The sequence below is a fragment of the Acanthochromis polyacanthus genome, chromosome 11 (genome assembly GCF_021347895.1).
Source record: "Acanthochromis polyacanthus isolate Apoly-LR-REF ecotype Palm Island chromosome 11, KAUST_Apoly_ChrSc, whole genome shotgun sequence".
Lineage (NCBI taxonomy): Eukaryota > Metazoa > Chordata > Actinopteri > Pomacentridae > Acanthochromis > Acanthochromis polyacanthus.
Genome location: NC_067123.1, coordinates 1,706,149 through 1,727,252, shown reverse-complemented (window position 1 = coordinate 1,727,252; position 21,104 = coordinate 1,706,149). Strand labels below are relative to the sequence as shown.

General features: G+C 41.5%; 1 protein-coding gene across 3 annotated transcripts in view; it reads right to left on the bottom strand.

Annotated features, from left to right (window-relative positions):
• Window positions 1-221: 221 nt before the first annotated feature.
• Window positions 222-21,104, bottom strand: part of LOC110967205 (claspin) — a 23,844-nt gene continuing 2,961 nt past the window's right edge. For 2 of the 3 annotated variants that reach the window (XM_051955910.1, XM_051955912.1), the window contains 22 exons: window positions 20,792-21,104; window positions 20,514-20,654; window positions 19,413-19,469; window positions 19,258-19,330; window positions 17,342-17,444; window positions 16,670-17,223; window positions 14,653-14,826; window positions 14,413-14,576; window positions 14,168-14,331; window positions 13,669-13,721; window positions 13,330-13,523; window positions 11,892-12,411; window positions 9,395-9,428; window positions 9,146-9,221; window positions 8,941-9,053; window positions 8,650-8,811; window positions 7,877-7,998; window positions 6,054-6,178; window positions 4,776-4,896; window positions 4,056-4,129; window positions 3,652-3,813; window positions 222-861 (listed from right to left, as the gene is read on the bottom strand). The exon at window positions 20,792-21,104 is cut by the window's right edge and continues 97 nt beyond it. In XM_051955910.1, coding sequence (XP_051811870.1) covers window positions 736-861; window positions 3,652-3,813; window positions 4,056-4,129; window positions 4,776-4,896; window positions 6,054-6,178; window positions 7,877-7,998; window positions 8,650-8,811; window positions 8,941-9,053; window positions 9,146-9,221; window positions 9,395-9,428; window positions 11,892-12,411; window positions 13,330-13,523; window positions 13,669-13,721; window positions 14,168-14,331; window positions 14,413-14,576; window positions 14,653-14,826; window positions 16,670-17,223; window positions 17,342-17,444; window positions 19,258-19,330; window positions 19,413-19,469; window positions 20,514-20,654; window positions 20,792-21,104 — 3,625 coding nt within the window. In that variant the 3' untranslated portion in view covers window positions 222-735. The remainder of the gene's footprint in view (window positions 862-3,651; window positions 3,814-4,055; window positions 4,130-4,775; window positions 4,897-6,053; window positions 6,179-7,876; window positions 7,999-8,649; window positions 8,812-8,940; window positions 9,054-9,145; window positions 9,222-9,394; window positions 9,429-11,891; window positions 12,412-13,329; window positions 13,524-13,668; window positions 13,722-14,167; window positions 14,332-14,412; window positions 14,577-14,652; window positions 14,827-16,669; window positions 17,224-17,341; window positions 17,445-19,257; window positions 19,331-19,412; window positions 19,470-20,513; window positions 20,655-20,791) is intronic. The other variant, XM_051955911.1, reaches the window with a different exon arrangement.

Genomic DNA, 21,104 nt, shown 5'->3' with positions numbered 1-21,104 from the left:
AAAAGAGTTAAATAACTGAGTCTAAAGAGGCCAAAGTGTCCCATATTTCCAGGAAAAGTTTAAATACCAACATGTGCAGCTGTTTAAATCACTGCAGGAACTTTAAATCTGGTTCATTTGGAGCAAAGAGACAGAACCCTGCAGACAGAAGCAGAAGATCATCATGAAGCTTAGTTTGGAGTAAAACCTTAAATTCTCTTTCTAAGGAGCTGAAACCACCAGAGTCTTAAAATACACTTTTATTTACAAAGTAAAACGATTTCATACAGAAAAAAACGAAATGTTAAAAACAGAATCAGTCTATTTACACGATAAAACATCTTTAAATGGAGCCGCAAGAAAAACCCTCAGAACGGATTTAAAACGGAAACGGAGAAGAGCTGGAGGAGAAAAAACCTGCTTCTGAGTCCTACTGGAGGAGGATGGATGGAGCTCCTCACTGGGTCTGGATGGAGCTCCTCACTGGGTCTGGGTGGAGCTCCTCACTGGGTCTGGGTGGAGCTCCTCACTGGGTCTGGGTGGAGCTCCTCACTGGGTCTGGGTGGAGCTCCTCACTGGGTCTGGGTGGAGCTCCTCACTGGGTCTGGGTGGAGCTCCTCACTGGGTCTGGGTGGAGCTCCTCACTGGGTCTGGATGGAGCTCCTCACTGGGTCTGGGTGGAGCTCCTCACTGGGTCTGGGTGGAGCTCCTCACTGGGTCTGGGTGGAGCTCCTCACTGGGTCTGGGTGGAGCTCCTCAGTGGTCCAGGAAGCTGAAGATGCTCCTCTGAGAAGGTTTAGCTGGAGCTGCTGGTTGGTTTTCTCTGCAGATCCTCTTGGCTGATGGATTCATGGCCTCCTGCTGACCTCGTTTCTTCATCATCTGAGGAGGAAACACACAAACATTGTGTTTAGATCAGAATGACTCCACAGATCAGCTGATTTGTCTCCATCTGACTGAAAACTGGATAAAAACAGACTCTGACACGCATAAATCAACAGAAAGCTGAAGCCATTTCTACCACAAGAAGCTCCTCGAGCCTAGTCTGGGAATACCCAGACTGCCTGTGCACTCATTGTCATTTCGTTTACTAGGCAGTCTGGCGACCTGGGGTTGAATTTGTCCCTGAGTCAGGGATCCAATCACAGGACGGGGAGGGACAGTTAGACGATGACGCACACTAAGCGACTACGCGCAATGCATGATGGGTTGTTTGAGAAGAAGCGTTACCTTTGTTGTCGTGTTTCCGAAGGAACAAGCTAGTGGACTCGGTGGGTTTGGGCAGGTCTTTTTCAAAGTCCTCGGTGTCTTGGACGGGGTGGGTTCACGTTGTCTTTTCGATACGCTGCTTAACCGGACGTTCTCTTCCCATTGCCTGAATAAAGGAAAGTCTTTTTCAAGCCGACCGAGTGTGGAGGTGCAGCGCTGGCAGCATCTGTTTGACTGCTCCGGCTCCGGGGTGACTATCAGGTCCATCATCGCTAACCTATCTGATATGGTCGGCGTTGTTTTTGACACAAACATATCTGTGGAGTGTGCATAAACACGGGGTCCACTTTCCCTCATGTTTACTTTACATAAACGGCAAGAATCGTCCGGCGACATGGCGAAAGAAGCAAACACATGAGCAAACACAGCAATGATTCTTTTTCGTGGTGCTGCCGTCGCTCTGCATTTACGTCAGCGGCTAGCAGTGACACGATTGGCTGTGAGCTTCAACTGCCCCAGACTGACTGACATATGCAGCGCCCAATCAACGGCTGTGGAAAATTTTAAACTGCTCCACCCCTACAAGAAAATGAATAGCAGGTACCCAGCCTGTATCTCACTTGAGATTCAGGCTGGTGGTAGCCAGCCTACCTCGAGCCGCTCCTCTGGTGGACTTTGGCTCCATCTAGTGTCAGATGAAGAAAGCACACGGTGGAGCGCTCACGTGTTCACATCTTCTGGTTTATTTAAAAGCAGCTCAGAACACGTTTGTTTAAAGATTTATGGCAAACAGCTGGATGGAACGCTTCCAGTAGAATAAATGACTTTACATTTATTTATTTAGAGTTTATAAAACAAAAACAAAGAGTCAGAAGTAAAAAAAAATATAATTAACAATAAAAAACTTAACGGTTCTGAGGAGCTCAGGAAGGAACTGTCGTCCTGTTTGGTTGATTTTTTTGTGCTAAATTTGAGTTTTTGTTGTAATTTCATCTGTTTTACGGGAGTTTTGGTCGTTTTTGTGGGGATTTTTGCACGTTTTTTGTCTTTGCATATTTGAATCTTTTGGTTATTCTGCATGCTTTTTTATGCCAAATTTGAGTTTACGTAGAAATTTCACCTGATTTCTTGAAGTTTGGATGCTTTTCGTGGTAAATCTGGCCATTTTTGTGGTGAGTTTCCATGTTCTTGTGGTCATATTTGAATGTTTCAGGGCCGATTTTGCTCTTTTTGGGTCCTTTTTGTTCCAAATTGGACTCTGTGTAGCAGTTTTACCTGCTTTTTCTGGTAGCTTTGGTCCTTTTTGTGGTAATTGTGCTCGTGTTTGTGGTGATTTTCCTGGTATATTTGAAGCTTTCAGGATTGTTGGGGCTTTTTGGGGTCATTTTGTGTCTTTTTTATCCTATTTCCAGACTTTATTCTCTTGTTTCTGAGGAGCTCAGGGAAGTAGAACTAATGACTCTAAATTTACTGTATTTAAAGTGAATAGAAGCAAAAAGATGCAAACATAATCAGAAGGTGGTCATAAAATGGACTTCATTTGTAGAAAACTCTTTAATTTCTCTTTGTGAGGAGCTAAAACTTCCTGAATCCAATCTGCTTAGTTTAACTGGCAGAAATGTGATTAAAAGTCCAGATTTGAGAAGAAACTGGACAGAGGAGTTTGAGTTTGAAGCAGAAGCATCTCCTCTGTTATTATTGCAGCTCAGATTTACGTTTTTTATCCGTTTAATCTTCAATAATCAGTGAGCTGTGCTCTCTGATGGAGTTTAAGTTAAAAAACAAACAGAAAAAGCAGATTGTTTCCTTAGTTTATCTGCTGGAGTCTCTAATGTCTCCTGAAGTCATGAGAGCAGATTAATGTCCACAGATTTAATAATCAAAGAAACATAAATCACATGAGCCTGCAGCCTTCTAGCAGATAAATGTTGGACTAAACGCTACTTTTTAAGGTCTGCTCATCTGTTCCACTGTAAAGATGGAATAATGACACTGCAGTCTGGACTAAAAACTACAAGTTCTTCTGAAAGCAGACGTCTGAGGAACCTTCTCTCTGCTGGAGCTTCACGTCTTCAGTCCATAAACTGAAATATATTCAGTTTACGGTGAAGAAAAACCACAAATTACAGATTCTAAGGAGCTGGAAGCTGCTAATTTACAGAGTTTTGGTCAGAAAATGACTCAAATCAAAGCAGCTGATGAAGTTCTGAGGCTCAGAAATGATGAGAAAGTTTATTAAAGAGATAAAACTGTAAATATTCCCAGTGTGAAGGTAGAACTGATCACTGATGAAGCTACTGCAGACGAAGAACCAGATGTTCTGAGGAGGTTCTGGAGGAACTTTAGTTCCATCTGGTTGATTTTTTTGTGTCTTTTTGCATTTTCTTCTACACATTTCCAGACTTTTACCCGTTTGTGAGGAGACCAGGTGATTTTTTCTACACGTTTGCAGACTCCTCTTACCGGTTTGTGAGGGCCGTCTGACGTGGTCTCCACCTTCTCCGGTGAAAGCGTCTGGAACAGGAATCCTCGGCTGTTTCTGGGAGCCAGAGGGTTTCCTCCTGAGATGGAGGCCAGTTTCTGGAGGACGGACTGAGGCTGGCTGAGGAGGGAACCTCTCCTCAGCTGGAGTCAGAAACAGCAGAGAAACGTTTGAGGACAGCACCAACGTTCAACATCAGGCTGAATGTTTTCAACCAACAAGCAAGGAAGTGTGAGTTCTAACTATGATTCTTCATTACTCCTAATGAGAACGGTGGCGTTTAGTCTGAGGACGAAGCTCTTCAGCTCTACTGAACAGATGTGGCTGGACACGGTTCAGGTCAGACATAAGAGCAGAGGTCAGGATTTAAGGTGGACTGGCTCACCTGAGCGGGCTGGGAGGGTCTCTGGAAGGGATTCAGGGTGGAGGTCTTCTCTGGTTGAGGCGCCGCTGGAGGCTCTGGATGGAAGAATAAAGTTCATGAAATCATCTGAAAGCTCCTAAAGAAGACGGGCGACAGCATCTACACCGATTTATAGAGATCAGCATTTATGGAGAAAAACAGAACAAATTAAATGTTTTTTTCTTGATTTGTGCTCAGAAAATACAGAACTGTGCTTTAAAAAGTGATTTAAATCCTCCAGAGTTAGAACAGGAGTACTCAGAAACACGCAGTAATCAGATTACTGCAGCAGCCCAAACCTCTAGTTTGGTTTAAAACCAAAATATATTCAACAGCAACAACAACAGGAAGAATTCACATTGAAGCAGCTAGAAGTGGAGGATTTAAACAGAGAATCCATCAGCTGCTGGTTTTACTCATTTTCTGACCCAAACTCTACATTTGTGACATCCAGTGGCTCAGATTTGATGTGTTTCTCTCCTGTTAAATGTGATCTTTCAGTTGTGGACCGTTAAAGACGTCATCTCTGTGAGGACACAAACTAATCCTTCAGTGTCTGATTTAGTTCAGATGTATTCAGACCAGAAAATACTGACACTAAAGAAGCTGGAATGAGAGCAGGTTTCCTTCTGTCTGGACTCTAACTGATGAATGAGGACGCCTCATCGTGTCCATCAGTGTCTGTGTGAACATCACACTGACCTTTCCTCTGCAGACTCTTTGCCGTCAGCTTCTTGGCCAGCTTCATGAAGCGACTGTCTTCATCTCCCATCTTCTCGTCGTCGGCCTCCACATCTTCTCCTTTCTTGGCTTTTTGTTCAGACTGAGAGAAGAAACAGAGAAAAGGAAAGAAGAACTTAAACTAGCAGCAGTGAGTGAACCTCTGCAGCTTCAGTTGTGTTTAGAACAGAACATTTAACATCAGGAAGCCACAAATTTAAACCGCTTTGGTCAGAAAGCGACTAAAATACGTTTCAGGGTAGTTTGGGCTCTACTGGAGGTGATTTTGTGTCTTTTTGTGCTCATTTTGTTCATTTTTTGTCGTTATTTTTGAGTGTTTTTGGACCAAAACTGAGTTTGTGTCTCAATTTTGGTGCTTTTTGTGGTGATTTTTTTTGTCTTTTTGTGGTAAATTTGTTAGTTTTTGTGGTGATTTTGTGTGTTTTCCTGGCATCTTTGAACCTTTCAAGGTAGTTTGAGCCATTTTTGTGCAGATTATGCAAGTTTTTTGTGCCAAATCTGAGCTTTTGCTGCAATTTCACCTGTTTTGTGATCATTTTGGTACTTTTAGTGGTGATTTTTTTTGTCTTTTTGTGGTAATTTTGTTAGTTTTTGTGGTGATTCTGGGTGTTTTGCTGGCGTCTTTGAACCTTACAATGTAGTTTGGCTCTATTGGGGTGGTCTTGTGTCTTTTTGTGGTCATTTTGGTCGTTTTTATGGTTATTGTGCCAAATTTGAGTTTTTGTTTCAATTTACCCGTTTCATGGTCATTTTGGTGGCATTTCTGGTGATTTTTGGTGTTGTCCCGGCGTATTTGAACATTTCAGGCTAGTTTTAGCTCTTTATGGGGCAGTTTTGTGTCTTTTTGTGGTCATTTTCTAGCTTTTTATAGTTATTATTGCAGTTTTTATCAGAACTTGGACACTCGGATGGTCTTTTTCATGCTTTTTGCACCAAATGTGAGTTTTTGTTCTGATTTCACCTCTTTTATGGTAGTTTTGGTCCTTTTCGTGGTAAATCTGGCCATTTTTGTGGTGATTTTCCGCGTTCTTGCTCGTGTATTTGAATGTTTCAGGGTAATTTTGGCTCTTTTTGTGGTGACTTTGGCAGTTTTGTGGGTATTCTGCTTGTTTTTTGTGCCATCTTTTCACAGAATTCACCAGCAGACGGACAGAAGCATCTTCTAAACCTGCAGGACTGAAATCCCTGAAGCTAAATGATGTTTTCTGATCTCCACCTCCTTTCTGCTCTCAGACTGACCTGTTCTCTGAGCCACTGCTCTCTCTCCAGCCTCTCCTTCCTCCTCTGGACCTCGGTCTGGTCCACATCTTCATCTTCCTCTCCCTCCTCCTCTGCTCCCATCCGGTCCAAGTTGAATCCGTCGTCTGCAGCACACAAACACAGAAACACTTAGAAAGCCCTCATGTCACCTTTTAGTCGTCTACTGAAGCCTTTATCTCCATTTCCACACGGCTTACAGCCTCTGACTGCCTTCACTTTGTGGTTTTCTTCCTTTAATTTCCCGTTTTGTGCCGTTTGTCAGTAAAGCTGCTGCTCTTAGAATAATGAACCACCATCTGCCTAATTTAGATCAGACTAAAACTTTAAATGAACACTTAGAAATGAGTTCTGGTGACGTCTTCTGTCCACATTTAAACACAGAAAAGGTTTGGATCAAACCACCTGAGGAAGTTCTTTTACTTTGTCTAAACTTTTATTTTTACTGAGAGGTTTTGTTTCCATCTGGATGAAACTAGTTCCACTTAAAGACACTTTAATGTTTTACAGAAGGGAAAACACTGAAAGTTTTGGATTCAAGAAGCAAGAATTTGAGGATTTTTTACTTTTTTCTTTAAAAAAATGACTCAAACCAAATAACTGATTATTAAAACAGTTCCTATTACTGTCCTCTCTCTATTTTATACGAGTATTTATTTATAACAGCCTGAAAACAAAACACCTCATTTAAAAACACAAATAGCACTAAAAGCTTCAGATTTAAACTTAACGCCTTCTTACACTGTAAAAGTTTAGTTCTAATTTATTTCATTCTGTCTTTTTGCAGGAACGACACAATTAGAAACACACCAGAGTGAGCTAGCAGATAATCTGGGCAGGTACAGAAAAATAAAACAACCACAGAGCAGTAAATACAGCCAATAAAACAAAAAAACATGAAAAATACTTCAGTGTGAGATAATAATATAATCAGTAAAATACATAAAATAATATCGCCAAAAAATAAGGATAAAATCTGTAAAAAACAATTAAATAAAACCAGTAAAAAAATAACTAAAATCTGTAAAAAAAATTAATATTGTCAAAAAATAAGGATAAAATCTGTAAAAAAAATTAAATAAAACCAGTAAAAAACATAAAATAATATCGCCAAAAAATAATAAAATCTGTAAAAAAAATTAAATAAAACCAGCAAAAAATAACTAAAATCTGTAAAAAAAAATTAATATTGCCAAAAAATAAGGATAAAATCTGTAAAAAACATAAAATAATATTGCCAAAAAATAAGGATAAAATCTGTAAAAAAATAAAAATAATAATATCGCCAAAAAAATAAGGATAAAATCTGTAAAAAAAAAAAAAAAGTCTGTAAAAAAATTAAATAAGATCAGTAACGACAAAAATGAAACACAGAATGACAAAAAAGACACAAATACAGTAAATTATTCTCTTAAAATAATAATTTTCATAAAAAATGTACCATAATTCTATTTGGCTAAATTACAGATGTCTAATTAAGAAAATACAGCAAAAAAAAAAAAAAAAAGAGTTTAAATGTACAAGTTGAACCAAACTGTGAATATCAAAGCTGTATTATTTATAAAGACTAACTAGTTCTCCTAAAACACTTATCCAGAACATGAGCTCACTTTAAAGCAGCTAAAATCCAGAATTATTTGACAGATATTTGCTGGTATTTTCACCAGTGTCTGCAGTACTTCTGTTGGTAAATACAGCTGATCTGTTTCAGTGTTTGTCTGTTTGGCTCTTCTAAACGTTCTCTATAAATAAAGACTGTTTCTGTCTAACATCCAGCTGCATTTATTCCCGTCCTGTGAACTCACCGATGTTCTTCCAGCGGAAGCGTCGAGCTCTTCCCGGCCCGTCAGAGTGCAGATCCCCGTCAGCCAGGTACCGTTCCTGATAGAGCCGGAGGCGACGCTTGTCATCGTCCATGATCTGCTTCCTGCAGCACAGCAGCAGCATTTCAGCGTTTACCTCAGTGTTTCTATTTATTTATGAGCAGCTTCACTGAAAACCGTCTGGATTCATTATTTAACCCTGGTGTCGTCCTGTGGGTCAAACTGACCCGGTTTAAAGGTTGAAAATGTGGAGAAAAAACATATTTTTACAGTGAAATTCTGATGTCCACATTTTCAACATTTTTGGAAAATCTTTAAATTTTTTTGTGGAAAAAAAGAAATGTTAAAAATGTTTAAGAACATCCACCTAAAAATAAATAAATAAATCAACCAAAATCCATGAATTTCTCTGGATGTTGGTTGATTTTATCTGAGTGTTCTTACAGAAAATATTAGAAGTTTTACTGATAAATATGGAATCAATTCAGATATTTTTAGGATTTTTTGGAGGATTTTTACTCATTTTTTTGAAAATGTGTACAAGAACTTTCTTGCCAGGTTTGGAGGATTTATTTAAAGGAAACTTTTAAGGAATTATTGGAATTCTCTTCCTGAAAGTTTTTGCAGATCTTCAGAAATTTGGTGAATATTTTTGCTGAACTTGTAAAACATGTTTTCAGATGAGAAAGCAGTATTTTTTGGTGTGTAACCGAGGATAACAGGAGGGCTGCTTAAAGCCATCAGCTGCTGCTCACATGTGGATCTTGTTGACTTGGTCCTGCAGCTCTTCATCAGAGGGAAGCTCCTCCAGAAGCTCCTCCTCTTCGTACTCGCTGCCTCGGTCGGCGTCCTCGTCCTCGCTGCCCACATCGCTGCCCGACAGCTCAGCCTCTGAGTCCACGTAGTCGGTCAGACGCCTGGAAGACGACGCAGGAAAACACTGAGAACACTGAACCGGGTTCCTGCACCACAAACACCAGAGTTTTCTTCTCTAAAAACGAGTTAAAGTGGATCTACAGCTCCTGAAGTCACATCTGCTTTCCTACATTTTCTTCTTCTTCTTCTTCTTGACTCTGTGAGGCGTGAACACCGCCTGCATCTCCTCCTCTTCAACCTCATCGTTCTCCTCCTCACTGACGTCTCCTTCATCCTCCTCCTCCTGCACAGACACAACTCATTCATCAGCCTTTTTAATCCATAAAATAATCCAGATCATCCAGTCATCATGAGAGACGCTGCAGTTTTATTTACCTGCTCACTTTCTACATCTGACAGAAGTCTGAACTCACAGTCCTCCTCCTCCTCCTCCTCCTCCAGCTTCTTTTTACTTTAAAGAGAGAAATGAGGATCCATTCAGACTGGATGTAATGAAGGAAACAGAGACAGGAGGACAGCAGAACTCTAAAGACTCGACCTCTACAGACGGATAAATGCTTAGCGCTGACCAAACACTGAACATTTCCTCCAGATTTTAGAAGATGTTTGATGTTTTTTTTGTACCTGTCATGTGCTGGTGAAGCCGTCTGAGCAGAACCTGAAGAAACAGCAGCAAAGGAGAGAAAACATCATGTAAATAGAAGGATAATTATCCCAACAGACAGATATTTAAAAACCATAAATGAGCATCAGCCTCAGAGGACAGAAGGAAAGGCTGCTACAGGTTCCTCTGAGATTCTGCATTTTCTGACAACTAAACGTGATATTTAAACAGGTTTGACAATCAGACAGAGAAGCCACAAAAACATAAAACATTCTAAGTTAAGAGGCTGGATTTAAAGGATGTTCACCTTATTTTCTTAACAGATTGCTCAAACTGATTAATGGACTGTCACAGTAGTGATGAATCTGTTTTTCTGCTTAATAAAGGAGCTGTTTAGTGGATAAAATGTCAGAAAATGGAAATCAGGGTCTCTGAAAGCTAAAGACGGCAAAAAACAACCCACAGATATTCAGCTTAACGTCACAGAGGAACAACCAAAAACATCCATCCTCTGTACCCCACTTTATCCTCACTAGGGTCATGGGGGGTGCTAGAGTCTATCCCAGCTGACTGAAGGCAGGGGACACCCTGGACAGGTCACCAGTCTGTCACAGGGCTACATATACAGACACACAATCACACTCACATTCACACCTACGGACAATTTAGAGTAACCAATTAACCTCAGCATGTTTTTGAACTGTGGGAGGAAGCCGGAGTACCCGGAGAAAACCCACGCATGCACAGGGAGAACATGCAGACTCCATGCAGAAAGATCCCAGGCCGGGATTTGAACCGGTGATCTTCTGGCTGCAAGGCCAAAGTGCTAACCACTACTCCACTGTGCAGGCCACAACAAAAAACAAATAATTAAACTAAGAGGCTGGAATCAGGTGGTTTTTACATTTTATCCTTAAAAATGGACTCTAAACTGAACAGCTGCTGATCAGAATAGTTGTCAATGGATAATAAATCATTAAATGAATTATTCCAGCTCTGGGGTTTCCTGATGAACACATGAAGTTTAAGAGGCTCAGGGTTCAGACTACAGCTAAAATCCATCAGCTGATGTTGATTTTAGTCATTTTCTGACAAAAAAAAACTTGCAAAATAACCCCAAAAGGAACCAAGACTCGGCTGAAATAACGTCACACTTTAAGGACTCCTTCAGTCGTTCACAAGTGAAAAACATTCAGTTTATGGAGGAGAATACGTCAAATTACAAAATGTGAGGAGCTGGAAGCCACCCAAATTAGATTTTCTGGTCACAATTTCACCCGTTTTGTAGCAATTTTGGTCCTTTTTGTGGTGATTTTGGGTGTTTTTCCAGACATACCGAGTTTTGCAAAACTTCTGTTACACATGTTGAGACATTCACGAAAACGAACACAAAGATTTTTTGGTGCAATAAGATCAAACTTCTGGATGGCCACATTTCTGATCAATATCATCATGAACACATATATTGAAATATTTGGAAAATAAAAAAATTATCTTATTGCACCAAAAAATCTTTGTGTTCATTTTGCAGGTGTAACAGAACTTTTGCAAAGCCCGGTATGTGAACCTTTAGATCATTTTGGCTCTTCTGGGCTGATTTTGTGTCTTTTTATGGTGATTTTCCAGATTTTTAAAGTTATTCTAGGTGCAGTTTTTAACAGAGCTCAGATGTTTTTCTCCTTCTAAATTAGCAGCTGCTGTTGATTTTATTCATTTTCTGACCAAAGCCGTTCAGATTTGTGGCTTCCAGCTGCTAAGAGTTGAAGATTTCATGTTTTTCTCTTCTGTAAATTGAATATCTTTCAGGTTTAGACCAATAAAGACGTCACCTCAGGCTGTTTAAATGTCTTATTTTGTTCAAATATTCCATTCAATTCAAAAAACTTTATTAGTCCCTAAGGGGCAACTAAAAAAAGAAAAAAGGGCATAAAGGAGCTTGAAAAGGACAACCAGGCAAAAGACACACACATATATTCAGTTTCCTGCCATGAACCAGAAAATATTCACATTTAGAAGATGGAAATAAAAAAGGTTTCCCTTTTTCTTTAAAAATGACTCAGACTGATGTATTGATTAGTCTAAAACTGATTATTAATTGCACTGCTTCCTGATGAGGACATGAGGATTCACAGCTCAGGGTTCAGACTGGAGCTGCAACCATCAGATAATTAGCAGCTGTGGATGATTTTAGTCACTTTCTGCTCAAATTTGTGGCTTCCAGCTCCTCATATTTGACAATTTTATGTTTTTCTTTGCAGTAAATTGAATATCATCTGTATTCCCAGATCAAATACAGATTTCTTCTTTAAATCATTTCAAACTCCAGGAAAACACATTAATCTAAGCTTTAACAGCCTCAGCTGTTACTTCAGGTCATAACACTGAGTGTGTGTTTGTTCACGCTCCCTAACATCCTCATTTGGACACAGTACTTTAGCTTCTGAAGTCCTCCTACATCGTGGTGGGACCTTCTATAATGATGCCCTGATCTAAACGGTACTTTAAAGCCACCCTTACCTGGACTAGGGAACTTTCCTGAGCAGAGCCCCAGCAGCTGGTCCATGGTGTTCTCAGACCCTTCATCCTCTCTAAGCTCCACTGCTTCAGTCGTCTTCTCTGCAGCCTGAGTGGGAGGAAAAGCTCCTGAACACAACCCCAGCAGCTCGTCCTCCTGCGTTGCCCCCAGACCTCCGCCTTTACCGCCCTCTGCCGACCCAAACACCCCCGAGCACAGCCCCAGCAGCTCCCCCATGTTGGCGTCCATGGCGTTCTCGTCCAGGCTGTCCAGGATCAGCTGCCTCTTGTGGGACCGAGGAGCTCCGGGTCGCGGGCCGACGTTCAGGAAGCCGTCGGCGTCCAGCAGCTGGGAATGAGTGTCGTCCTCCAGGGAGAACCGACCCTGAGAGTCTCCTAAACCCGGACCAGAACCGGCTCCACCCAGAGGACCAGAATCAGCACCGGGGGACGGAGGGGCGTAGAGGTCCTGGGAGTCCTCAACGGGGAGGCAGAGGGACGGCTCTGAGAGTTTACCTGAACTCTGGAGGACCAAAGGTGAGACGTTAAACCACTGAAATCTAAAGAAAACATCAGATTATGGATCATTCAGAACTGGAGGACATGTGGGCTTCAATAAACCTGCTCCATATTGATCAATAATAGGCATTGATTGTCTCATTTTATTCCATGTTTCTGTGTTGTTGCTAACCCTACTCTAATCCATGCTAATGTGATCTTTTTCTCAGCAGTAGAAGCTAGATATTTAGCTAGCTGTTACTGCTGACCACTGATGGAAAACAGTCCAAAGAATGAGTCTGATCCTGATAATATGAGGTAGAGAGAGACATTCAATCAAGGCTGACAATGGATGAAAAGATGGAAAATAGAAGAGAGGACATAGATTTGATCTACACATTCTGTAGGAACACTGATGGAGGATGGAAACGACAAAAACAAGACAGAAAACGACAAAAACAAGACAGAAAATGACAAAAACAAGACAGAAAATGACAAAAACAAGACAGAAAATGACAAAAATGAGACAGGAAATGACGTAAACCTCATCACCAGGTTGTGCTAACATGTTGTGGGACACGTTCCATGAATAATAATTATTTAAAATATTATGTTGATTAAAAATGTTCCCACAATTACAGAGACATGAATGAAAAAATAAAACCATAAAAGTAGATTTAAATTAGATTCTAAGTGTTTTATCAGAGATCCAGTTTGATCATCAGGGGGACAAGAGAAAAACTCCAGACTTATTTGGTATTTAAAACATTTTAAACATTCTTTTCTCCTAGTTTTTAAAGATTTGGTCTCAGGATAAGAACATTTACACACTGCTGATGTTTTAGGGTTTAATATGTGGATTATTATGGGATGTAAAACATCCTCTGGTTCTGGGATGATCCTGCAGAATATAAATAAATAAAAATTTAAATCCTCTGCTGACCCTGGAAGCAGATCCCAGGAAGCTGGGCCTGAAGAGGCAGGGTGAAGGAGAACGGAAGATGGAGGAGGTGGAGATCCCTCTCCCTGCAGAGCGCTGGTTGTTGATTGGCTGGTAGGACGTGATCATGGAGGCGGCCAGCTCAAAGCTGCTGTTGTGGCTGTTCTCCTTCACCAGAGACAGACAATCGTCCTCTTCTGGAGACGGACCAGAGAGGAACAAAACAACGTCAGAGAGCTGAAATGTGGAGAATTTTACTTCTCAGTGTGAACCATGTTGGTTCATAAACTGTTTGAAACGTAAAGAAATGAGGACCAACTGAAGGTCTTCCACTGGACTCACCCATCTTATTGCTGCTGTCATGTCCAGGAGGTCCAGACCTTCTGACACCATCCCTGAGAAGAACAGCACAAACATTACAGTCCAAACAAAACATGTATGAGACGAGTCCATGATCAGCTGATTGGTCTGCAGGTGAGACCAAGCTGAAGCTCTTTAAATGCTTCATAGTCCACAGCTGTAACCCTATCAGCACATTCTCATCCAGTTCTTTTTAACTGAACAGGATCCACACATCACTGATCCACAGTCTTTATTTACATCTGCAGTGTCTTAAACAGAGAACAGAATTAGCTGTAGGATGCTACAGATTATTCAGTATCACAGATTAAGAACAGGGATGGACATTACCCTCTAGTGCTAACTACTAAATAACTACTAGTAACACCACAACACTAACAGTACTACCCTCTGATACAACATCTACTAAATATGAAGGGATCAGATTGAGGGCAGGACAACATCTTGATGCCTAATTCTGAAAACTAAACGTGGAACTGACCCGGTACGAGAGCAGGAGCTGCCGTTAAACAGCATCAGTGTGCCGTCGGTGTTGACCAGATCAGGAGTCTGTGAAGGTTCGCTGAGCGCCACAGGAGAAGGACTCCTGATGCTCTGTTCCTCCTCCTCCTCTCCATCATCCCCTCCTAATAAGTCATCCACGCCCTGCCAGACGGGAGAGAAGCCCTGCAGTGACGGCAGACATTCACCGGGTCATCCAGTCGCTATGAAGCAGCAAACACTCACCTCCTCTTCGTCTGACTCATCCGTCATGTCCTCCTCCTCCTCTTCCTCCTCCCCACAGTCCTCGTTGTCGAGGCGGTGGAGCTCGGCCTTGCGTGCCCTCTCCTGTTTCCTCCTCTGGGCCATGGCGAGCTGCAGGCGATGCTGCAGACCCAGCAGCTTCTCTACTACACAGACAGGACGGGTTAGTGAGCAGAAGGATCCTCTCTGTCACATTCATGATGTTCTGCTGAGCATCCAGACCTGGTTTGGAGGTGGCCGGCTCCTCCGTCCCCTCCTTCATGGTGACGCTAACGGACTCAGAGAGCAGCTCCTCCTGGTCTTTACGGATGATGGTGAGCTGCACCGTCCGTTCTCCTGGAGGTCGTGTTGGAGGCTGAACATGACGGAGGTAGCGCTGCTTCAGGGCCTCCAGGGCTGGTGGTAGAAGAACCACAGGTCAGATCAACAGTCCTACTGCAGTCCTGCACTACCGAGCAACGTCTGAGGTTATCAGGGAGGTAGTAAAGAAAAAAAACTGTTCAACACAACACAAAAACAAGCCTCCAGACTTCTGAACCAAAGGAAGCAGAAAGGAGAATAAACTGATGGAATCTGTGGCTTTAGAACAAACCACCAGTTAATAATGAGCATAAAAACACAAAATAAGATCCTATTAGGATAAGTTTAGGTAGGAGTCATGAATGAATGGTTTTATTCTGAGGTTAAGGAGCATCGTGATTGTTGTTTGGTTCTGATCAGTAGTGGGATGTGATTAAAAAATTAATCTAATTAATTAGAGGCTTTGTTTTTCATTTATTGTGATTAATCACATTTTTCTCAAATATTGATATTTGACACAAGAACTATAAAGTATTTCAGTTCTAATAAATGCTGGTTGAGACTGAATGATGAATATCACATACGTGAACTTAAACTGAAATGTTTCATTTCTATTCATCTCATTACTGCAGACTATTTCTATTAAACTCAGCATTTATAGACTCTTTGTAAACTCAAGCACTTCAGTGTCTTCTAAAGTGGTCTATTATGGGATGGCTACACTGTTAGCCGGTAGCTAACGTTAGCTCTGGTGCTATCGTTAGCTCGTTTTACATCGAGGTGACCAGAAAACAACCAGGCTTTCATCCAAGCTGCCATCAGGAAGGTTTTTAAAAGAAAACTTTCTCTCGTCTTCCTTCTCTGTTCACCAAACTTTCTGACGTCACTCTGTGGCTCTTCTTCACGGCTGGAAAACAGACTTTAGGATCATTAGCGCCACCTACGGGGCTGGAGTGTTCATCAGTGTTACCGGTGGACAGAAATGACAACGATGAGATTAAAGGCGTTATTTTTTTAAACATGCTATTTTTTCTGTAATGGAAATTAAGCGTTAAAGTCCCAGCCCTCGTTATGATAATATTTAGCCGTCATGCTGAACAGAAGGATATCAGGTCACATGGATCTGGGCGGAGATAATTCATCTCAAATATTCACCGTGTTTTCATTGCTTGAGGCAGAGAGGGCTGAGCTGGATGTTAGACTGTTTGAGTGAGAGCAGCCTTTAGTCTGTTTTTATGCTCATTACAAAGGGTCAGATTCCATCCGTTTATTCTGCTTTCTTTCATTCACAAACTTTTGTTTTTGTGCTGAAGGGTTTTTTCTTTCGTCAGTGATGAAATAAAAACTATCTATCCTGTGATGCCTTCTGATAATTAACCCTCCTGTTGTCCTCATTTACAGGCATCAAAAAATATAGTTTCCTTGTCTGAAAATAATCCAACAAAATCAGCAAAAAAATTCCTCAAACCTTCAGGAAGAAAATTCCAATAATTCCTTAAAAGTTTTCCTTAAAAGTTTTATTTTAAAAAAATCCCCCAAAACAAAATCTTGTGAATTTTTGCTGGATTTTGTTTGATTTTTATGTGAATGTTTTTAAAGAAATATTTTTAATATTTCTTTTTTCCACCCAAAAATATTCAGAAATTTCTCAAAAATGTTGAAAATCAGAAGTTTGACTGTGAAAATGTTCCCTTTAAAGCGGGTCAATGTGACCCACAGGACGACACCAGGGTCAAACTGATCTGATCTACATTTCACTAACTTCTAATCAACAGGACAGTTTCACTGATGATACTACATCTACATCTAAAGTTTATTTTTCTCCTTTTAGATTCGGCTGCAGCAGCGTTCGTTCTGTTTTATCATAACTTCCTCCTGCTGGTGTAGGATCATAGCTTGTTTGTAGCTGAACCAGCTGATAACCAGCAGAATGACTCACCGGGGTTGTTCTGTTTCACCTCCAGCTGAACAAACGCTCCGTCGTCTGGACTCAGTCTGGCCACAGGAGGAGGATCCAGTCCGAGCTCCTTCAGCCGGGCCAGTCTGTCCTTCTTCTGCTTGGTCTGATGCTGCGCTGAACCTTCTGCTGGAGATGGAGAAACATTCAGACTCTGAGGAGCTTCATGTTCAACCAAACCTCCAGGATGAGGCTCTGTTTTCAGGGCGGTGGAGGTTTCCTCTCCAGAACCAGGAGCAGGTCTCCCTTCAGCGTCTGGGGCCGACTCCTGCAGACTCTCAGAGAGGAACAGCATCGGGCCGGACTCCTGCTCAGGGTCGGAGGTCTGGGGGGTTCCTCTGGGCTGGACGAGGTCCTCCTGCTGGGGGGACGACGTGGCTGCAGGTGGAAGCAAAGGCTGGATCTGAGAGGAGGACAGATCCAGAGGAGGAGGAGGAGGAGGGTCCTGCTGCTGGGGTTCAGCTGGAGGAGGAGCAGGAGGAGCAGCAGGAGGAGCTGATGGAGCCTCCAGCATCATCTCTGAGTACTTTGTAGATCTAAAAGCAGGAATGTTTAATCAATGTGTGCAGGTAAAAACAGAACTGATCAGAAGTGTGTGGAAGTCTTCCCAGCTGGCTCATTTGTGGTGTGAAAACTGTTAAAGTCTGTATTTACTTGAGCAGAGCCATGGCAGGACCCTCAGGCCTGGTTCTCCTCCTGAAGAACTGGTCGATGGTCTTGGGTTCAGGGATGTGGTAGGGCAGGCCCAGCATCGACTCTACAGAGGAAGAAAAACACGTCAGAGCTGCAGAACGGCACGAGACCACCCTTAAACATGACCTTCTACTAAAGCTGCTGTCAGAGGAGGCAGTGGTGAAGATACTCAAAGTAAAGCTCAGTTTATTCTAACGGATGCTGCTCCCTTCCCCCCAGGACACAAAAACAGCTTCAGGTTCTCTTTATGCCTCCATCTGAGCTCCAAACACTGAGAAGAGGACGGAATAAAGTGTTTCTGCTGCTGTACTTTATTCTACAGGACCTGGATGTCTGCTAACGCCCTTGTCTCTCTCATGTTTTATGTGATATTTTACTGTGTTTTTACATTAAAATATAAATGCTTTTTATTAGTTGTTTGTGGTTAACTCTTGTGTAACTGCTGCATAACACCTTCATAGACAAATAAAGCTGACATGTGGTTCTTCTGGTTCATCTGATGCAGCTGAACCTGTCGGCTTCACGTCTGAATCACTTCAATCCTGCTCAGTTTTACCTTCCATTCATAGCAGCATGATGGATGTGTTAAACAGCACAAGTCTGAACGGCACACTGACAGACAGATATGAACAAGCAGCAGGACTTCAAGTCATTTAAAAAAGGATTTCTTCATTTTTTAGCACCAAAACTGGTCCAAAAACACCCCAAGTTAGCAAAGGACAGTTTATCACAGCATTCACTCCACAATATTAAATCCATTCAGTAAAATAAAATAATAAAAGCTGAATGAGCTGCACTAACAATAAAATGTAAGATGGAAACGTTTCCTCCAACTGGCAGACAAAACGCTGTAATTTATGTTCTCTAGTCCATGTCTGAAAGGTTGGTCCAAATTCAAACCCAGGAGGTCCTCCACGTTCTTCAGAAACGTTCCTACAGACAGATGAAGTCCATGTTCACTGGAAGTCCAAACTCTGGCTAAAATGTTCTGAACGGTTTATTAAATCCAACTTCACTTCCATGGCGTGTTGCCCTTAATGCAGAAGGATGGATGTAGTTTTATTTTGAAAAAGCCTTTATTTTGAAGCAGCTTTTCTGGATGCACAGCTCTCTACTTTGTAAATGCAGTTTTTGGAACTTCCTGGTTCATTTAACAGGATTTATTTGCACACATTTATGTTGTTTTATTGTGTTTTTGTTAGTTTTCACTCTGTAACGAGTATCCAGAGCCACAGTAAAGAAGTTAAGTTCGCTACGACTCACGATTCATTTTACAACCACCAGTTTGACTAGTCGGATGCAGATTTACGCTGCAGTGAAGACAGAACACATGCAGACAGCTTTCCTTTTCCTCCAAGCATCAGAAGAGTCTGACTGACACTGGGAGCCATAATGAAGGTAAAAGTTAAGAGAATGTAGCACAATCCAAGGTGGAGTAGAACCAGAGAATGGAAAGAAAGCCGTCTGATAGCACCATGTGATGACGTATTCATCCGCTCTGCTCATCAACTAGTTCCATGTAACCAGTTCTGACGTAACGATGAAACGCTGTAGGTGGAGGACGTCGTAAACCGAGGACCTCATGTATAACTAATACTGATTCCTTTGGTTGTTTCTATCCTTGTTTTACACACTAAGGTCTCATTTGGTTTCCTATAATCTCTGATCCAGTTCTAACCTTCATCTGTCCTCTAACGTCTGCCTTTTCTTCTCGATAACCCCCTGATTCTTCAGTCAGCCTTTGTTTTATTGGGCTTCCTTTGGCTTATATCCACCTCAGATTGATTTGTCCTTCCAGATTCTTCAGTCCAGTGTTTGGATCCTCTCCAGCCTCCATTGACTAATAATCAGTGATGAACAAACCCAGTTAAACTGACCTCTGACCAGCCTCTGAGCCTCGCTGTGCAGCTGCTTCATCGCCTCTTTGCTGGCTCGAGCCGCCTTCCTCTCCTGCAAACATCACACACTTACAGTGAGAACGCTTTAAAGTATTTGGTTTTTATTCATTTTTCTGCGTTGTTCCTCTTCTTACCACACGCTGGGGTTTCTCTGGTGCTTCTTCATCTTCCTCCTCATCCAGGAGAGGATCCTGCAGCAACATTCAGCAGCAACCCTCATTAAAGCGTCACTCATTAAAAACACAGACTTGGTCATTCTTACATAGAAACACAGAGGTTTGTGGATGCTCATGACAGAAAGACCAGAATATTTCATCTTTTACACTTCAAAAACGCCAAATCCTACCAAGTCTATTGTCTTATTTTTAGACTAAAAGTCTCATCCCACTGATTGAAGATAAATTCACTGAACAAGAGACATTTCAGCAGATGGAGGGACTTGTTTTAAGACAACGCATCTTAAATATCTTGTTCAGTGAAACAATCTGGAAATCATCTTGTTTTGAGTTGAATTTTACAAGAAAACTCTAAATAAGTTCAACCCTCGTGTCGTCCTGCAGATTAAATTAACCCGTTTTAAAGTCTGAAAATGCAGAAAAATATATATTTTCACAGTGAAACTTCTGATGGCCGCATTTTTAACATTTTTGTGAAATTCTTGAACATTTTTGGTGGAAAAAACAAATATTAAAAATGTTTCTTAAGAACATTCATTAAAAAAATAAAAATATATATATATCAACCACAATCCAGTGAAACTCTCTGGACTGTGGTTGATTTTTATGTGAAGGTTTTGCACATTTTCAGAAATTTTTTGCTGATTTTTTTGGACTTTTTTCAGACAAGGAAACAATATTTTTGGTGCCTGTAAATGAAGACAACAGGAGGGTTAAAACATCTCAAATTATGAGGCTACATGAAAGCAGAAATCTATTTTTGAGTGAAAAATTGCCTTTTTTTAAAAACATGTCTGGCTTATTTTAAGACACCTAAGCTTGACAATCCTGGTAAAATAAAACTTAAAATAAGTTTTCCAGCTAATTTTAAGATCTCAAGATTCTAAATATCAGATCTTATTTCTGCAAATCTTACCAAGTCATTTTCTCTTGTTCCATTAGCAGATTTTTCACTTATTTCAAAGTAAAAGTTCCTTGAAATAAGATTTTTTCTTGTTTTGGGAGAGGCATTTTTTCCAGTGTAGGAGTTGCATAGAGGACTTCTTTTCCTGTTCTCACCTTGTGTTTCTTCATCTTCTGTTTGACTGCAGCTCTGATGGCATCCAGAGACTCCTCCTCCTCATCCAGACCGGCGTCGTACAGATCTGTGTCGCCCAGCTGACAGCCGCTGTCATTCAGAGCCCGAGGAAGAGGTGAGTCCTGAGGAGACAGAAGAAGTCAAACCTTTGATCTGGTGATTTTCCTGCTCCTACATCAGTGATTTAATCATTCTCCTTCATGAATAAAGCGTAAACTGCTGATAAATGTAAAAAGAGCTCACTGACAGAAGGACTTACTTCATCTCTTCTGGAGAATCTCTCTTTCTTCTTCAGTTTTTCCACCGCTTTGCTTCGTTTTTCCTTCTTCTCTCGATGTCTCTGGCTCTTCTCCCTCTTCTTCCGATCTTTCGTTGACTTCACTTCCTTCTTCGGCTCCTCGGTTTCTTCTCCTTCCTCTCGTTCAGCTTCGCTTTCTTCGCTGTCAGCAGGAGCTCGGCTGATTCTGTTCTTCTTCACTCCCTTTTCTTTCCTCTCGTCCTTCTCTTCCCCCTCTCCGGTGTCCATCTCGTCTCCGCTGGAGGTGGATAGAACCAGAGCTTGGGCCATGCTG